This window comes from Podarcis vaucheri, assembly GCF_965113315.1.
Source record: "Podarcis vaucheri genome assembly, chromosome: 12".
NCBI classification, from domain to species: Eukaryota; Metazoa; Chordata; class Lepidosauria; order Squamata; family Lacertidae; genus Podarcis; species Podarcis vaucheri.
In genome coordinates this window covers 62,570,332-62,583,988 of record NC_138750.1, presented here as the reverse complement: position 1 = coordinate 62,583,988, position 13,657 = coordinate 62,570,332, and the positions used below count along the sequence as shown (strand labels likewise).

The window sequence follows — 13,657 nt, the reverse complement described above, 5'->3', positions numbered from 1 at the left end:
CTAGCATCCTCCGAGCCCTGCATCTCTTCCCCACTGGAGGCGTGAAGAGCTGCTATGCACGATCTTTGGAGGCTCCCTGTAACACAGCTGCTCTCGCCTCTGAGCTGATGGCAGTTCCCTGACAGTAACTAAGCCAAATTTTACTCCCTGTCCTTTTCTGACTGCTGTATGGAAAAGGACATGAATCTGACCTTTGGAAAGTTTTTAAGTAAACCATTATGAATTTACCAAAGATGTGGTCTTTTTCAATGCTGGGTGGGGGGACGACACTATTTTGGAAGGAACTCACAAGCACATATTTTAAAGGTCTGACAGCCAAAATATCCACACTTTGCTTTGCTGCATATTTTGTGATTTTAAATCTGCTGGAGTTCTCTCACCAAAGTGTTTTGCCCCGACTTGGATCTTGGCCCCCAGGGAATTCTCATTTTTTCCCCGTGCCAGTCAACAACTAGCACCAACTCTCTATGGCCTCAAGCAGGAGATGTTCACAGCCCTAAATGGTGGTGACTGAATCTTATCCCTGCTGCTGAGCCAGTGCCCATCCCCTTTCTGAGGCCTGTACAACAGACGCTCATGAAATGTTCACATTTGTTCCACTATCATATCTGGTCAAATATTTTCCCTGCCTTTTGCAAAGTTTTACAAAACTGCACAAACCTCTTTCGTTGGGGATGACAGTGGGACAAAATTCATGAGCGCAGACATTGTGGGCAATGATAGGTCTATTTTATCTCCTTGTTTCTCTGTACAGCCTTAGGCATTAGGCTAATTGTGCTCTACATTTCTGTGAACATACTCAAGCCTTGCATATTTCTCTGCTTTATCCCAGGAATCACCCTTTGGGACCAGGCCTCGCTTCAGAAGGACTTGTGTATCAAACCTCAACCCAAGGCTGAATATGAAATCATTGCATCTGACTCCATCGATGATAAGGCCTCTGCCCTCAATGTCTCACCATCACTCAAGGCCAGTTTTTTGGTGGGATTGGTTGAAGTGGGTGGATCAGGCAAATTCCTTCAAGACACCAAGAAGTCCACAAAACAGGCCAGAGTCACTCTCCAATACAAAGCTACCACCAAGTATTCACAGCTGACCATGAGCCATTTGGGGATCCGAAATATCACTTATCCAGCTGTTTTTGAGCATGGCACAGCCACCCATGTTGTCACTGCCATCTTGTATGGAGCCCAGGCTTTCTTTCTGTTTGACCGAAATGTCTCTTCTTCTGAGTCTGTGCAAGATATACAAGGAAGCCTCCACGCTGCAATCAACTTGATTAAAGTCTTTGTCAAAGGGGAAGCATCTATCAAGATGGAGGAGAAGGAGAAAGCCCAAACGGAGAATTTCAGCTGCAAGTTCTATGGGGATTTTTCTTTGGAAAGTAATCCGGTGACTTTCCAAGATGCCATGAAAGTCTACAGCGATCTGCCCCAAAAGCTTGGGGAGGATGGAGAGAAGGCTGTGCCTGTCAGAGTTTGGCTGTACCCATTGACCAAGCTAGATTCCAGAGCAGCTAAGATGGTGCGTGAGATCAGCTTAACACTGATCTTTGATGCTCAAACTATCTTGGAGAATCTGAATGAAATCAGCATGCGATGCAATGATCTGGCTATGAATCCTGCTGCTGAAAACTTCCCAGAATTAAAGAAGAAAATCAAGAGATTCAAGGATCTGTGCAAGCAGCACAGGCAGACTTTCCAGAAACACCTGGCAGAAATCTTGCCTTTGATCCGGGGAGGGGAGAAAGAGGAAAGAATTTTAGCGGACATCTTAACATCCATAAATCAATCACCCTTTAATGACCAAAGACTCAATGCATTTTTGGACACCAAGGAACAAGAGATAAATATGGTCAAGTCTTACCTTGATATCCTGAGTGGGATAGAAATCATCTCCTCCCAGAATAAACTGCAAGAGGTAGTGCTTAACCACCAAAATGAATTTGTTGTCTCATTTACATTCACCTCTTTACATGATAAAGAACCATTTTTAACCAGCTTACAACACTTTCTTCAGAAACGATCAGCAGATCCTACAGGAGTCCAGAATGCACCGGGGGACTGGAATGCTTGGTTTGAGCAAAAAGACATACAGAGAAAAGCTCGGAAAGCTGCCACGTCCATTGCTGATTTTGCCCAAGTCAATAAATCAAATGAGAAAACCCGGTTTCTTGTGGCTTCTGTCCCAGACCAGAACAACCCAGGTGCTTCCATTTACCTCTATGAAGATGGGGAGATGTTCAGCAGCAACTTTGAGCTACCCTCAAAACCTCTCCCTCCATTGATTGGCCAAATTGGACATGAGAGTGTGCAGCTGACATTTCAACCAGCTGAGTATGGGAGGGCTTCAATCTCCAGCTATCAAGTAGAGTACAAGATTGCAGGAGAAGAAAATTGGAAGATTGTGAATACTGACGACAGTCAGGAGACATTCCAAGTGAGAGGGCTGAGCGCAAACACCGCATACCAGTTTCGATACAGTGCTAGGAGCAAACCAGGACTTAGTGAGACCAGCAACGTGAGTAAATCTGTACAGACACTTCCTACCAGCCCTCCTGGGAAACTGAGAGGGATAATCGCAGAGTCTTCCAAAATCAGTATAGCCTGGGAGAGCCCAAAGGTCATTGGCCAGGGAGCTGTTATAAAGGAATACAAAGTGGACTACAGTGAAGAGGCTGGAGAGGCAAAAAGCAAGGACAAAGATGAATGGGCTGAAAAAAGAACAGGGAAGAAAACAGAGTTCTGTGAGATTGATGGTCTGAAGCCCCAGACACCCTACAGATTCAGAGTCTCAGCCATGTGTGCCGGTGGGGCTGAGAGTGAGCCCAGCAAAGAGATTGAGGTTTCCACATCATTCGAAGGAGACGAGAGCAGAGCAGCTTGTCAATACCTCCAAGACAGAGGAGAGCAGAAGCTGTATGATCAAACTGAAGAAAAAAAGTCCTCTGTATCAGGCAAAATTAGGAAATGGATGGCATCTGTTGTAAACTGGCTTAAATAAGGGGATCATATATAGCTTTTCAGGCACCCTTTGTTTGCTTTTGGCTATCAGCAGAGAGCTCAGGTTCTGTGAGTGTAATTCAGACCAGAGTCTCTTGCTCTCTGTGCATATTTGGGTGAAGGTGGCTGTGGAAACATTTGTAGCTGTCGGGAGGTGAGCTTATCCACATCTTCATTTGCCCGGCCAGTTTCGCTCGGGGAAACTTGATCTTTAGTGCTGAATCAGAACTAACAGCAATCAGGTTTTCTGTGGAATGCCATTTGTTGTGATTTAGCGCTAAGAGTGACTAGTGGGGAGCCACAGGGTTCTGTCTTGGGCCCGGTCTTATTCAACATCTTTATCAATGACTTGGATGATGGACTCAAGGGCATCCTGATCAAATTTGCAAATGACACCAAACTGGGAGGGGTGGCTAACACCCTAGAGGACAGGATCACACTTCAAAACGACCTTGACAGATTAGAGAACTGGGCAAAACCAAACAAGATGAATTTTAACAGGGAGAAAGGTAAAGTATTGCACTTGGGCAAAAAAAATGAGAGGCACAAATACAAGATGGGTGACACCTGGCTTGAGAGCAGTACGTGTGAAAAGGATCTAGGAGTCTTGGTTGACCATACACTTCACATGAGCCAACAGTGTGACGCGGCAGCTAAAAAAGCCAATGCAATTCTGGGCTGCATCAATAGGAGTATAGCATCTAGATCAAGGGAAGTAATAGTGCCACTGTATTCTGCTCTGGTCAGACCACACCTGGAGTACTGTGTCCAGTTCTGGGCACCACAGTTCAAGAAGGACACTGACAAACTGGAACGTGTCCAGAGGAGGGCAACCAAAATGGTCAAAGGCCTGGAAACTATGCCTTATGAGGAACGGCTAAGGGAGCTGGGCATGTTTAGCCTGGAGAAGAGGAGGTTAAGGGGTGATATGATAGCCATGTTCAAATATATAAAAGGATGTCACATAGAGGAGGGAGAAAGGTTGTTTTCTGCTGCTCCAGAGAAGTGGACATGGAGCAATGGATCCAAACTACAAGAAAGAAGATTCCACCTAAACATTAGGAAGAACTTCCTGACAGTAAGAGCTGTTGGACAGTGGAATTTGCTGCCAAGGAGTGTGGTGGAGTCTCCTGCTTTGGAGGTCTTTAAGCAGAGGCTTGACAACCATATGTCAGGAGTGCTCTGATGGTGTTTCCTGCTTGGCAGGGGGTTGGACTCAATGGCCCTTGTGGTCTCTTCCAACTCTATGATTCTATGATTCTATGATTAAAGAGCAGGCTAGGGGAAAGCAGTCGGGCAAAGGCAAAATTGCTTGGAGCTGTGCCTGGAAAGTGTGAGACGAGAGGAAAACTGCTCAGAACCATGCTTCCCAGGCACGGTACAGACAGAAGTGTGAACAAGCCCTTTGTTGCTGCAGACAAAATGCTTCCCAGTCATTGTTCCTACCACCTTATTGTCTAACTGGTGCTGGGTGAAATGCTGTTCTCTCCAGGGATTTGTATTATCTCCAATGACTGTCAATAATAATAATAGGGAAAGTGAATGGGGCCTCATATGGAAGTGCTGCTTCTAACCACCCAGCATAAGAACATGTCTATGAATGTGCCTGGAACGTGATTGGAAACTTGGGGTGTTGCAGGAATGCTCTTGACAGGAGCTGCTTATGGCCCCTTTGTCCTAGCAAGCTTTTGACCTGCCTGATTGATCTCTCTCCCATTCTTCCTTGTCCATAGAATATTGGAATTGTAGAGTTGGAAGAGACCCTGAGGGTCATCTAGTCCAACACCTGCAATGCAGGAACTCTCCTTCATTGAAGGTTTTTAAGCAGAGGTTGGGTGGCCATCTGTCATGGATAAGTATCCATGGCAGATGGCCACACAACCTCTGCTTAAAAACCTTCAATAAAGGAGAGTCCACAACCTTCAGAGGCAGTATCTTCCACAGTCAAACTACTCTTACCATCAGAAGGTTCTTCCTAATATTTAGTCAGAGCTCCTTTCTGGTAACTTGAATCCATGGGTCTGGTTCCTACCCTCTGGAGCCCTTCAGATATGAAGATGTTTCTCATGTCTCCTCTTAGTCTCCTCTTCTCCAGGCTAAACATACCCGGCTCCCTCAACCGTTCCTCATAAGGCTTGGTTTCCAGAGTATATTTTCAACTGGCGACTGATTGGAATCTCTGTGTGTGTGAAGAAAAATATTTTTTCTTTCATTTTCTTATTGCTAGCCATCTAGATGTCTTTTTGAAGATCCAGTAGGATATAATTTCTTTTTGAAAACACTAAACTCTGGATTTATCCACATTTTGGGGGAGAATATTCTATTGCTCTTTGTACCAGCAGTGCCAAAGAGGTTCCCTACCAAGGAATTCCTGGAGCTGAAGCAGAAATCCAGTCTGAAGGATCCATGCCTAGAAGCCATATTCACCAGCAGGCGACTAGGGCATGACCAGATCACCTCTGCTTGCTGACAACAAGGTCAGACCAGATCCCACCTCTTTCCCTGCACTGAGAGACTGCTGAGAAACTTGACTGCTGGAGATGTCTTGTGCACTTTAGTTTTTAAGCGATGTAACCACAATTGCCCACTGATTTCTCCCATGTTTTACTGCTCCTTGCCTGCTTCCTGCAGCTGTGCCATGAAACAGCCTCTAAATAAAAGCTACTCTGTTCTTTAAGAATGGCCTCATCCGTGTTTCCTGAGCAGGGCCTGTGCAAGACATTTTGCTACCTGAGGCGAATTACAAGATGGCATCCGTTCCTCATACAGAAGTCGGACCAGCAGTTGGACCTTAACCCACCCTGACTGCTGAGAGAGTGTCTCCACCACACCTGAGGCAGCACGATATTTTAGTAGGGCCAGGAGGACATGCTGGGTAGTAGAGCTGGGCACCACATTCAGCTGAAGCCCAAATCCTTTCCCCAGTTTTTTATAATTAAGGTTTTATTCAGACTTTTCATATTACATTTCATTGAAAAGCAAACTGATCTAAAGAAGAAGAGATAGAGAGGTGCAAAGTCCTCTTTGACAGGTAGATCTTAACTCTTATCCCACACAGAAGGAGGTGGAGCCTCCCAACTCTCACCTGGGAGCTTCTCTTTCTTCTCCCAGCTTCCCACCTTGGAAGATCCTTACTTCCCTGCCTCTCACACAGGGTCCTTCACCAGCCAGCCATCAGCCCAAATCCTGAGCCAGTTCAGAGGGATCTGGGCTTGGGTCAAGTTGGGTTGAGACAGCCCCAAATCAGGTCGGGCCCTTCGCTGCGATCCAGAACTGTCAGGTGGCCAAACTGATGGTAGCACCAGGCAAGCTTCTGTGGAAGAGTCTGCCCATGAACCTGCCTTACTCCAGAGAAGTCCTTGGGGTCATCTTTCCCAGGATTCTGACTGGCAACGGCTGCCTCAGGCAGAGGTCTCTCAAGTCCTAGTCCAACACTCTAACCACTGCACCACACGGACTAGGATGGTTGGGAAGTGGCTCCCCAGCCATGACTTAGCCAAATGGCTCAGTTTCAACCATTTGTTCAGATTATTCTAAATCCGATTGCAAACGTATTCTGGTTCATAAATGCAGACATTTTGGGGCTTTTAGGGAAGTTTTTAATGTTTAATAGATTATTGTATTTTAATATTCTGTTGGAAGCCGCCCAGAGTAGCTGGGGTAGAAATAATAAATTGTTGTTGTTCTTTTCTGCTAAACTAGAATTTGCAATATGTGAGATTTCCCCTGTCATGATCAAGTCTGTCTCCTGTGGGTGTACTCCAGATTCATCGACTAGATTTAGCTAACACCCCGGGATCTCTATTGACAATCACACCTGCAAAAATGGAATCTCCCCATTGTCTATATGCATGCCCTGAAATGGAAGGGGAGGAATTTGCTGTGTGCCTGTTTCCCCCCACACATTGCCTCTCTTCTGGTATTCCCCCTCACAAGGCAAGCATCACACAGCAGGGGAGTGTGTGTGTGTGTGTGTGTGTGTGTGTGTGTGTGTGTGTGTGATCCTGACAGGACCCCAATGGCAATCTGGGAGACTGGAAGGGGGACTTTTCAAATGAAAACCAGTTTGCAGAAGGTGACAGCTGATCCCCTCTAGGATTGGTGCTGCAATGACATCTGGCAGTGGTGGGAGGAACTGCACTTACTGAATCTGGATCCAAGGCAAACTTTGCAATAGTCTTCTAGTGAAATGGAAACAGAGACTGTGTTTTGCAGAAGCTTGGTCCATTTGGGGGGCAGAACAATCTCCAGCTGCAGAAGGGAATGGTTGGCAGGGCAAAAGAGATCAAGCTGCTCTCCCTTTGAAAGTCAGCAGGTAACAGGCACACACCAAATGAGTGTCTCCTGACATTTCCCATACCCTCCAACATTTCTCCGATGAAAATAGGGACCTCCCATTCCATAATTATAATTTTACTGTTTATACCCCACATCTTACTGGGTTGCCCCAGCCACTCTGGGCAGCTTCTGACAAATATAAAAACATAATAAAACATTAAACATTTAAAATACAACCTTCCCTATACAGGATTGCCCTCAGACTGCTCGGGGTCAAATTACTCCATACCCTCCAACATTTCTCCAGTGAAAATGGGGACATCCTATGGAAAAGCGGAACATTCTGGGATCAAATCAGAAACTGGGATGGCTTCTCTAAATTAGGGATGTCCCTGGAAAATAAGGACACTTGGAGGGTCTGATTTCCAAGCAAGCAAGTCATAAATTTCAAATTACACATCTTGTTCCCATATCGGCCTGCAGTACAAGAAAGGAACACGCCCATTATTTTAATGCATGTCAGTCACAGAAACAGCACATCATTTTACTTATCAATATCCATTTTAACAAAAGTGGCTGCAGGTTAGCAAAGCCAAAAAAGGAGGAAGCTGTGGTCCATTTGAGCAATCAATCTGTGATATATTTTGAAATTACAGTACAGTATATTATTGAATAAGACAGAAAGCAGAAGGGATTGTACACACACACAGAGAGAGAGCAAGCTTGTTCTGTGAATGCCAATCCTTATCTAGCTAACAGCAGAAATATTAGCAGATTTGGGTGGGTAGCAGGAACCCCCAGGTTTGAAGAAGCACAACACGTACACATCCCACCACCTTTCAGGAAAAAATATTTCCAGGGGGAGACTAACTAGCCCAAAGCCCAGCAGCCCAGGAAGGATGAGTAGCTGCTGGGGAAGAAATGGAAAAGTGGATGGGAGGCGGAATGGAATGGAGTGTCCTGGGAAAGGATGCCAAGTGGGAAGATCTCAGGTGGGCTTCTAAGAGAGTTCAGCTGAACGGGGACACATGGGGTCTGCAACTCATCTCTACAGAGTTTTAAACCTTTTGCTTTTCAGGTATCCTTTGTAATGGCTTGGGTCTCTCCCACACACACGAGACGACTCCGGAAGTTAATTATTCACACCAAACAAGACTTCACTTTCACAGAGCCACATCGTCACTGTTATGTACTGAAGTTCTCACCCTGGGCCAGCAGGGGGATACTGTAGATAGTTTTCACTCAGGTCCACCTCAGTTATTTTAGGTGGGAAACCCTGGGTTGTTGTTGCTACAATGTTGACAGCCGGCTGCCTATAAAAGCAGGCCGCCTGAGCTGTTTGCTGCTCAGTTCTGTTCCAGCTTACAAAATAAAGAGCTGCTTTGGAGAAATCGCTGTGTCGTCTGCTATGTCAACCCACAATTTATCAGTCACCTAATCTGCCAGTTTTCTCCTCCCCTCTCCCCCCCCCCCGTGCCTTTCAGCACTAGAGCAGGGACCAGAGCTTCAAAGATGCCGTTTTCACAAATCGCAGGACCTCATCTTAGCGCTGCTCCCCGATGCTCTGTGAATTCGGCTTTCTTTCTAAAGAAACCCTGGGCTCAGAACTTTAAAAAGTATTTAATAATATCTTAGAAGGAGGGAAAGCCCCAGACACTTTGGAAAAAGCACAAAAGGACCCTACAGAGGTGGGGTCATACAGACCAATTAGCCTATTAAATAAAGACTATAAGATATTTACAAAGATCCTGGCAAGGCGACTGGAAAAGGTACTACCTAAAATAATTAAGGAAGATCAATATGGATTTGTTAAGGGAAGATACATAGGCCATCCTATAAGAAATGTGTTAAACGTATTAACAAGCAGGGTAAAAGGAAAATTGGTGGTCTTAAAATTGGATGTGTATAAGGCCTTCAACACGAGTAGACATAAGTTCTTATGGAATATTATGCAGGGCGTGGGATTAGGAGAGAACTTTGTGGAAGCAATCCAGAAATTGTATAGAGAAGGGAAGGCTGTAGTCAGAGTGAATGAGGGGGTTTCAGATCAATTCAATATACAAAGAGGAGTTAAACAAGGATGTTCACTCTCACCACTACTATTTGTATTGGGTATGGAGTACTTGGCAGACAGAATACGAAACTCAGTAAGGATAAAAGAATATAAGAAAGGAAAGGAAGAAATTAAGTTAAAGATTTATGCAGATGCTATCCTATTATTATTTACAAACCCCTTAGAGGGTGTAAGAGAATTTATGATAATCCTGAAGGACTTTAAAGAGGAGTCGGGATTGGGAGTAAATTTGGAGAAGTCTGAAATTTTATTTTGGGGTGTAAATAAAGAGGAGAAGAAGGAAATTGCAAAAATGACAAAGATGGATATCAATAGGGGAAAAATTAACTACTTGGGGGTAAATATTATTAAAAATATTGCTAGGATTTCAGATGTAAATTACAAAGAAGCATGGAGGAAGATCAAGAAGGACATAAAATCATGGAAAAATAAGAATTTATCTATTCTAGGTAGGATTAGAGCAGTTAAAATGTTTCTGGTACCAAAATTATTATACTTATTTCAAGTAATTACACTACCCATTAGGAAAATATGGTTCAAAACATGGAATAAGGTATTTAAAAATTGGATTTTTGGAAGTAAAAGAGTTAGAACCCCAGCCATAGTAAATTATTCATCTCAAGAAGAGATGGGATGGGGAATACCGAACTTAGAATTTTACTATGAAACATTCCAATTGAAAAATCTAATAGATATTGGATATAAGGATGGGATTAAATGGATAAGGCTGGAGAATGAAATAACTGAAGGAATAGGAAGAGAAGGGATATTTAATAGAGATATTAATACGGCTTTTAAGAAGACAATAGGACCAAGGAAAACTGTCTTAGGAATCTGGAAGAACTGGAATACGAAATGGATGCCAACATACTCAAGGTGGACGCCGTTAAAATATACTCAGGAGGGTCAAAGGGAACCGGGATGGTGGAAGAAATTAGAAGATCAGGGATTTTATAAATTAAAAGATATGTTCGATGAAGAAGGGAATTTATGGATATTCTCCCAGAATACCTGTATTTTCCTACATATCCACCACATATGGTAGAATGTTCCTGATTCACCGCATCTCCAACAATTACTTGACACATTTTTATACATTTTTGAAAGTTTCCATGGTGTTAGATACCGTCGATGTTGCATTTTTTGAAAGTTCTCTCTAATCGTGTAACAATTTGTGAATTTCCAATTGATCTTCCATAAATTTTCCCATTGGGCCATGGTTATTGAATGGCCAAAATCCTGGGACCACCTCACCATTGCCACTGTTACCTCCTCCTCCTTGACTGTCCAGTCAAGGAGGAGTCGATACATTTTGGAAAGAGTTTTTCTTTTAGAATTTATAAGATCAGATTCGAATCGGGAAATTTCTGTTGAGAACCCCTTTTGTTTGTCAGATTTAAATTTTTCAAATAACTGATGGTATTGGAACCAGTCTGAGATGTGGTCTCTTATTTCCTCAAAGTTTTTTTAATTTTATTTGGTTATCTTCATTTTTTAGAAGTGTTTTATATGTTGGCCAGCTTTCCTGAGTATTTTTCCGTTTTACTGCTACGGCTTCTATTGGAGAAGTCCACCACGGGACTTTAGGCTCCATCAGGTCTTTATATTTTTCCCATACAGCAAAGAGTGATTTTCTTATTATATGGTTGGTAAAATTCTTATGAATTTTCGCTTTTCCATATATCAGGTAGGCGTGCCATCCCCCGCGGTTGTCAAAACCTTCCAGGTCCAGGAGGTCCGGATCCTGCAACGTGCACCAATCTTTTAACCAAGTGAAACAGGCTGCCTCATAGTAAAGTTTTAAGTCGGGTAGGGAAAAGCCTCCTCTCTCTTTTATGTCTATTAAGATCAGGTGTTTAATCCTAGGTTTCTTCCCTTCCCACAGGAATTTGGAAATTTCTGTTTGCCATATCTTGAGACAATCTGCTTCACCCAGCATTGGAATCATTTGAAATAAAAAGATTAATTTTGGAAGCACATTCATCTTTATAATGGAAATCCTACCCAGAAATGTTAATTTTAGTTTACTCCAGGTTACAAAGTTTTTTCTAATCTCTAACCAAGTTTTGGTGTAATTATCCTGAAATAAGTTTATCTTCTTGGGGGTGATCCAAATACCCAAGTATTTCGCTTTTGAGGAGATTTTCAGGCCCAATATTTTTTCTAAGTCGTCCTTTTCTTCTGTGGTTACATTTTTAACAAGCATTTTTGTTTTTGTTATATTCAGCTTAAAGCCTGCCACTTCTCCAAATTGTTTAATCAATTCCAGCACTCTTTTCAGACTTTCTTTAGGATTTTCAGTCATAACAAGTAAATCGTCCGCAAAAGCTTTAATTTTATATGTTTTGTTTCCCAGAGTGAACCCTTTAACAAGCTGATCCTTTCTTATCTGATTCTTCAAGACTTCCAATTGTTTGAGTGACCTTTCAATGCAAAACAGGATACTTGGCAAACAGTAAGAACATAAGGACATATGAAGAGCCCTTCTGGATCTGGCCAGCCACCCATCGAGTCACAGACTCATAGAACTGAAGAGTTGGAAGGGACCCCGAGGGTCATCCAGTCCAACCCCCACAATGCAGCTGTTCCACACGGGGACTGAACCTGCAACCTTGCCGTTATCAGCACCACGCTCTAACCAACAGAGCTCTCCAGTCCAGCCTCCTGCTCTCACAATGGCTAGCCAGATGCTCCCAAGTTCAAGAACAACTTTCTCCTTCTGTAGTTTCCAGCAACTGGAGTTCAGAAGCATCGCTGCCTTCAATTGTGGCTAACTCCAGCTGTGCACAAACATTATTTCGCATGCATAGAACTAGAGTGAAACATATGCGCTGTGAAGGCAACAAGTGTGTGTTTGTGAACGTATCTGGCATACAGGTATATTCATCAGGGTGGCATTGATGATGATGATGATGATGAAATACGTAATAATCCCCCTGGCACAACACATATAAAAGAGCTTTGGATGTCGATCTGCCAAAGGCCTTGTTGGAGAGGAACATTTTCGCCTGGCACCTAAAGATGCATAATGAAGGTGCATTCCCCAAATGGGGAGCCACTGCAGAATAGGCCCTGTCCTCATGTTGCCACCCTCTTGTGGAGGAGGCACATGAGGAAGGCTATCTGGCGTGCAGGTGGGGTTGACCACAGATCCTTTTCCAGGACACACTCAGTGGCGAAATTGAGACTGCACAACCAGCACAAACGCCCAGAGAAAGGTGGGGGAGAAGTTTCTGCAGGTAGCAGTTGGGCAGCAGGACCCGGTTGAGGTTTTTCAAGTCAGTGCAAGATCTCCACTCCTCTGTGTTTGTTTTCTTTACAAACGGCATGGGTGTCCCCACAAGCAGTGGAAGGGTGGATGAGCCCTTCTTAAGATTTTTGTCTAGGACTTCCCATGGAGCAACCAGCCCACGTTCCCAGAGTGCAGATAGCTTGTTCTTTGCGATCTGTAGCCTGGGAATCAGCTCCATTGCACAGTCTTATGGGTGATACGGGAGTTCATCTGCCTCCTTTTTACAGTACACACAGAATCCTAGAATGGTAGACTTGGAAGGGACCCCCAGGGGTCTTCTAGTCCAACCCCCTGAAATTCAGGAATCACAGCTAAGGAATCACTGACAGATGGACACCCAACCTCTGCTTTAAAATCTCCAAGGAAGGAGAGTCCACCACCTCGCAAGGGAGACTGTTTAACTGTTGAACTGCTCTTACTGTCAGAAAGTTTTTTCTGATGTTTAGTCAGAATCTCCTTTCTCATAACTTGAAGGCATTGGTTTGAGTCTGCCCTCCAGAGCAGGAGGAAACAAGGTTGCTCCCTCTTCCATGGGACAATATATTTGAAGATGGCTCTCATATCTCCTCTTTTCCGGGCTAAACATCCCCAACCTCGTCAACTGTTCCTCCTAAGGCTTTTTTCCCCAGACCCTTCATCATCTTGGTTGCCCTTCTCTGCCCACCTTCCAGCTTGTCAACATCCTTCTTAAACTATGGCGCCCAGTACTGGACACAGTATTCCAGCTGTGCTCTGGCATCTGGAAAGGAACGGCATCCCGGTAGCAACTGGCTTTCTTCTGTCGTGAGGAGACGGTCAGTCAGTTCCTTCCTCAGCAGACCGCAAGCTTCACATGAGCCCACAGTGTGATGCAGCAGCAAAAAAGGCTAAGGCTCTTCCAGGCTGCCTCAACTGGTCTAGTGTCCCGATCAAGGGCAGTAATGAGTCTATGGCACATGGTCTGACTCTGTATAAGGCTGCCTCCTATGCCTCTGAATACCCCAAGTGTGGGGAAAGCCATTGAGCTGACGT

General features: G+C 44.1%; 2 protein-coding genes and 1 long non-coding RNA gene across 5 annotated transcripts in view; 2 read left to right on the top strand and 1 right to left on the bottom strand.

Annotated features, from left to right (window-relative positions):
- The window catches only part of LOC309514873 (verrucotoxin subunit beta-like), a 55,094-nt gene extending 50,549 nt beyond the window's left edge, over nucleotides 1-4,545 (top strand). For both annotated transcript variants that reach the window (XM_082192309.1, XM_082192310.1), the window contains exons 3-4: nucleotides 833-3,285; nucleotides 4,275-4,545. In XM_082192309.1, the coding sequence (XP_082048435.1) occupies nucleotides 833-3,003 (2,171 nt within the window). In that variant the 3' untranslated portion in view covers nucleotides 3,004-3,285; nucleotides 4,275-4,545. The remainder of the gene's footprint in view (nucleotides 1-832; nucleotides 3,286-4,274) is intronic.
- LOC309515002 (erythroblast NAD(P)(+)--arginine ADP-ribosyltransferase-like) overlaps nucleotides 1-13,657 on the bottom strand; it is a 187,533-nt gene that overhangs the window by 149,685 nt on the left and 24,191 nt on the right. The gene's annotated exons all lie outside the window — the stretch shown is intronic.
- Nucleotides 1-13,657, top strand: part of LOC309515136 — a 99,980-nt gene that overhangs the window by 65,380 nt on the left and 20,943 nt on the right. The window lies entirely within an intron of this gene.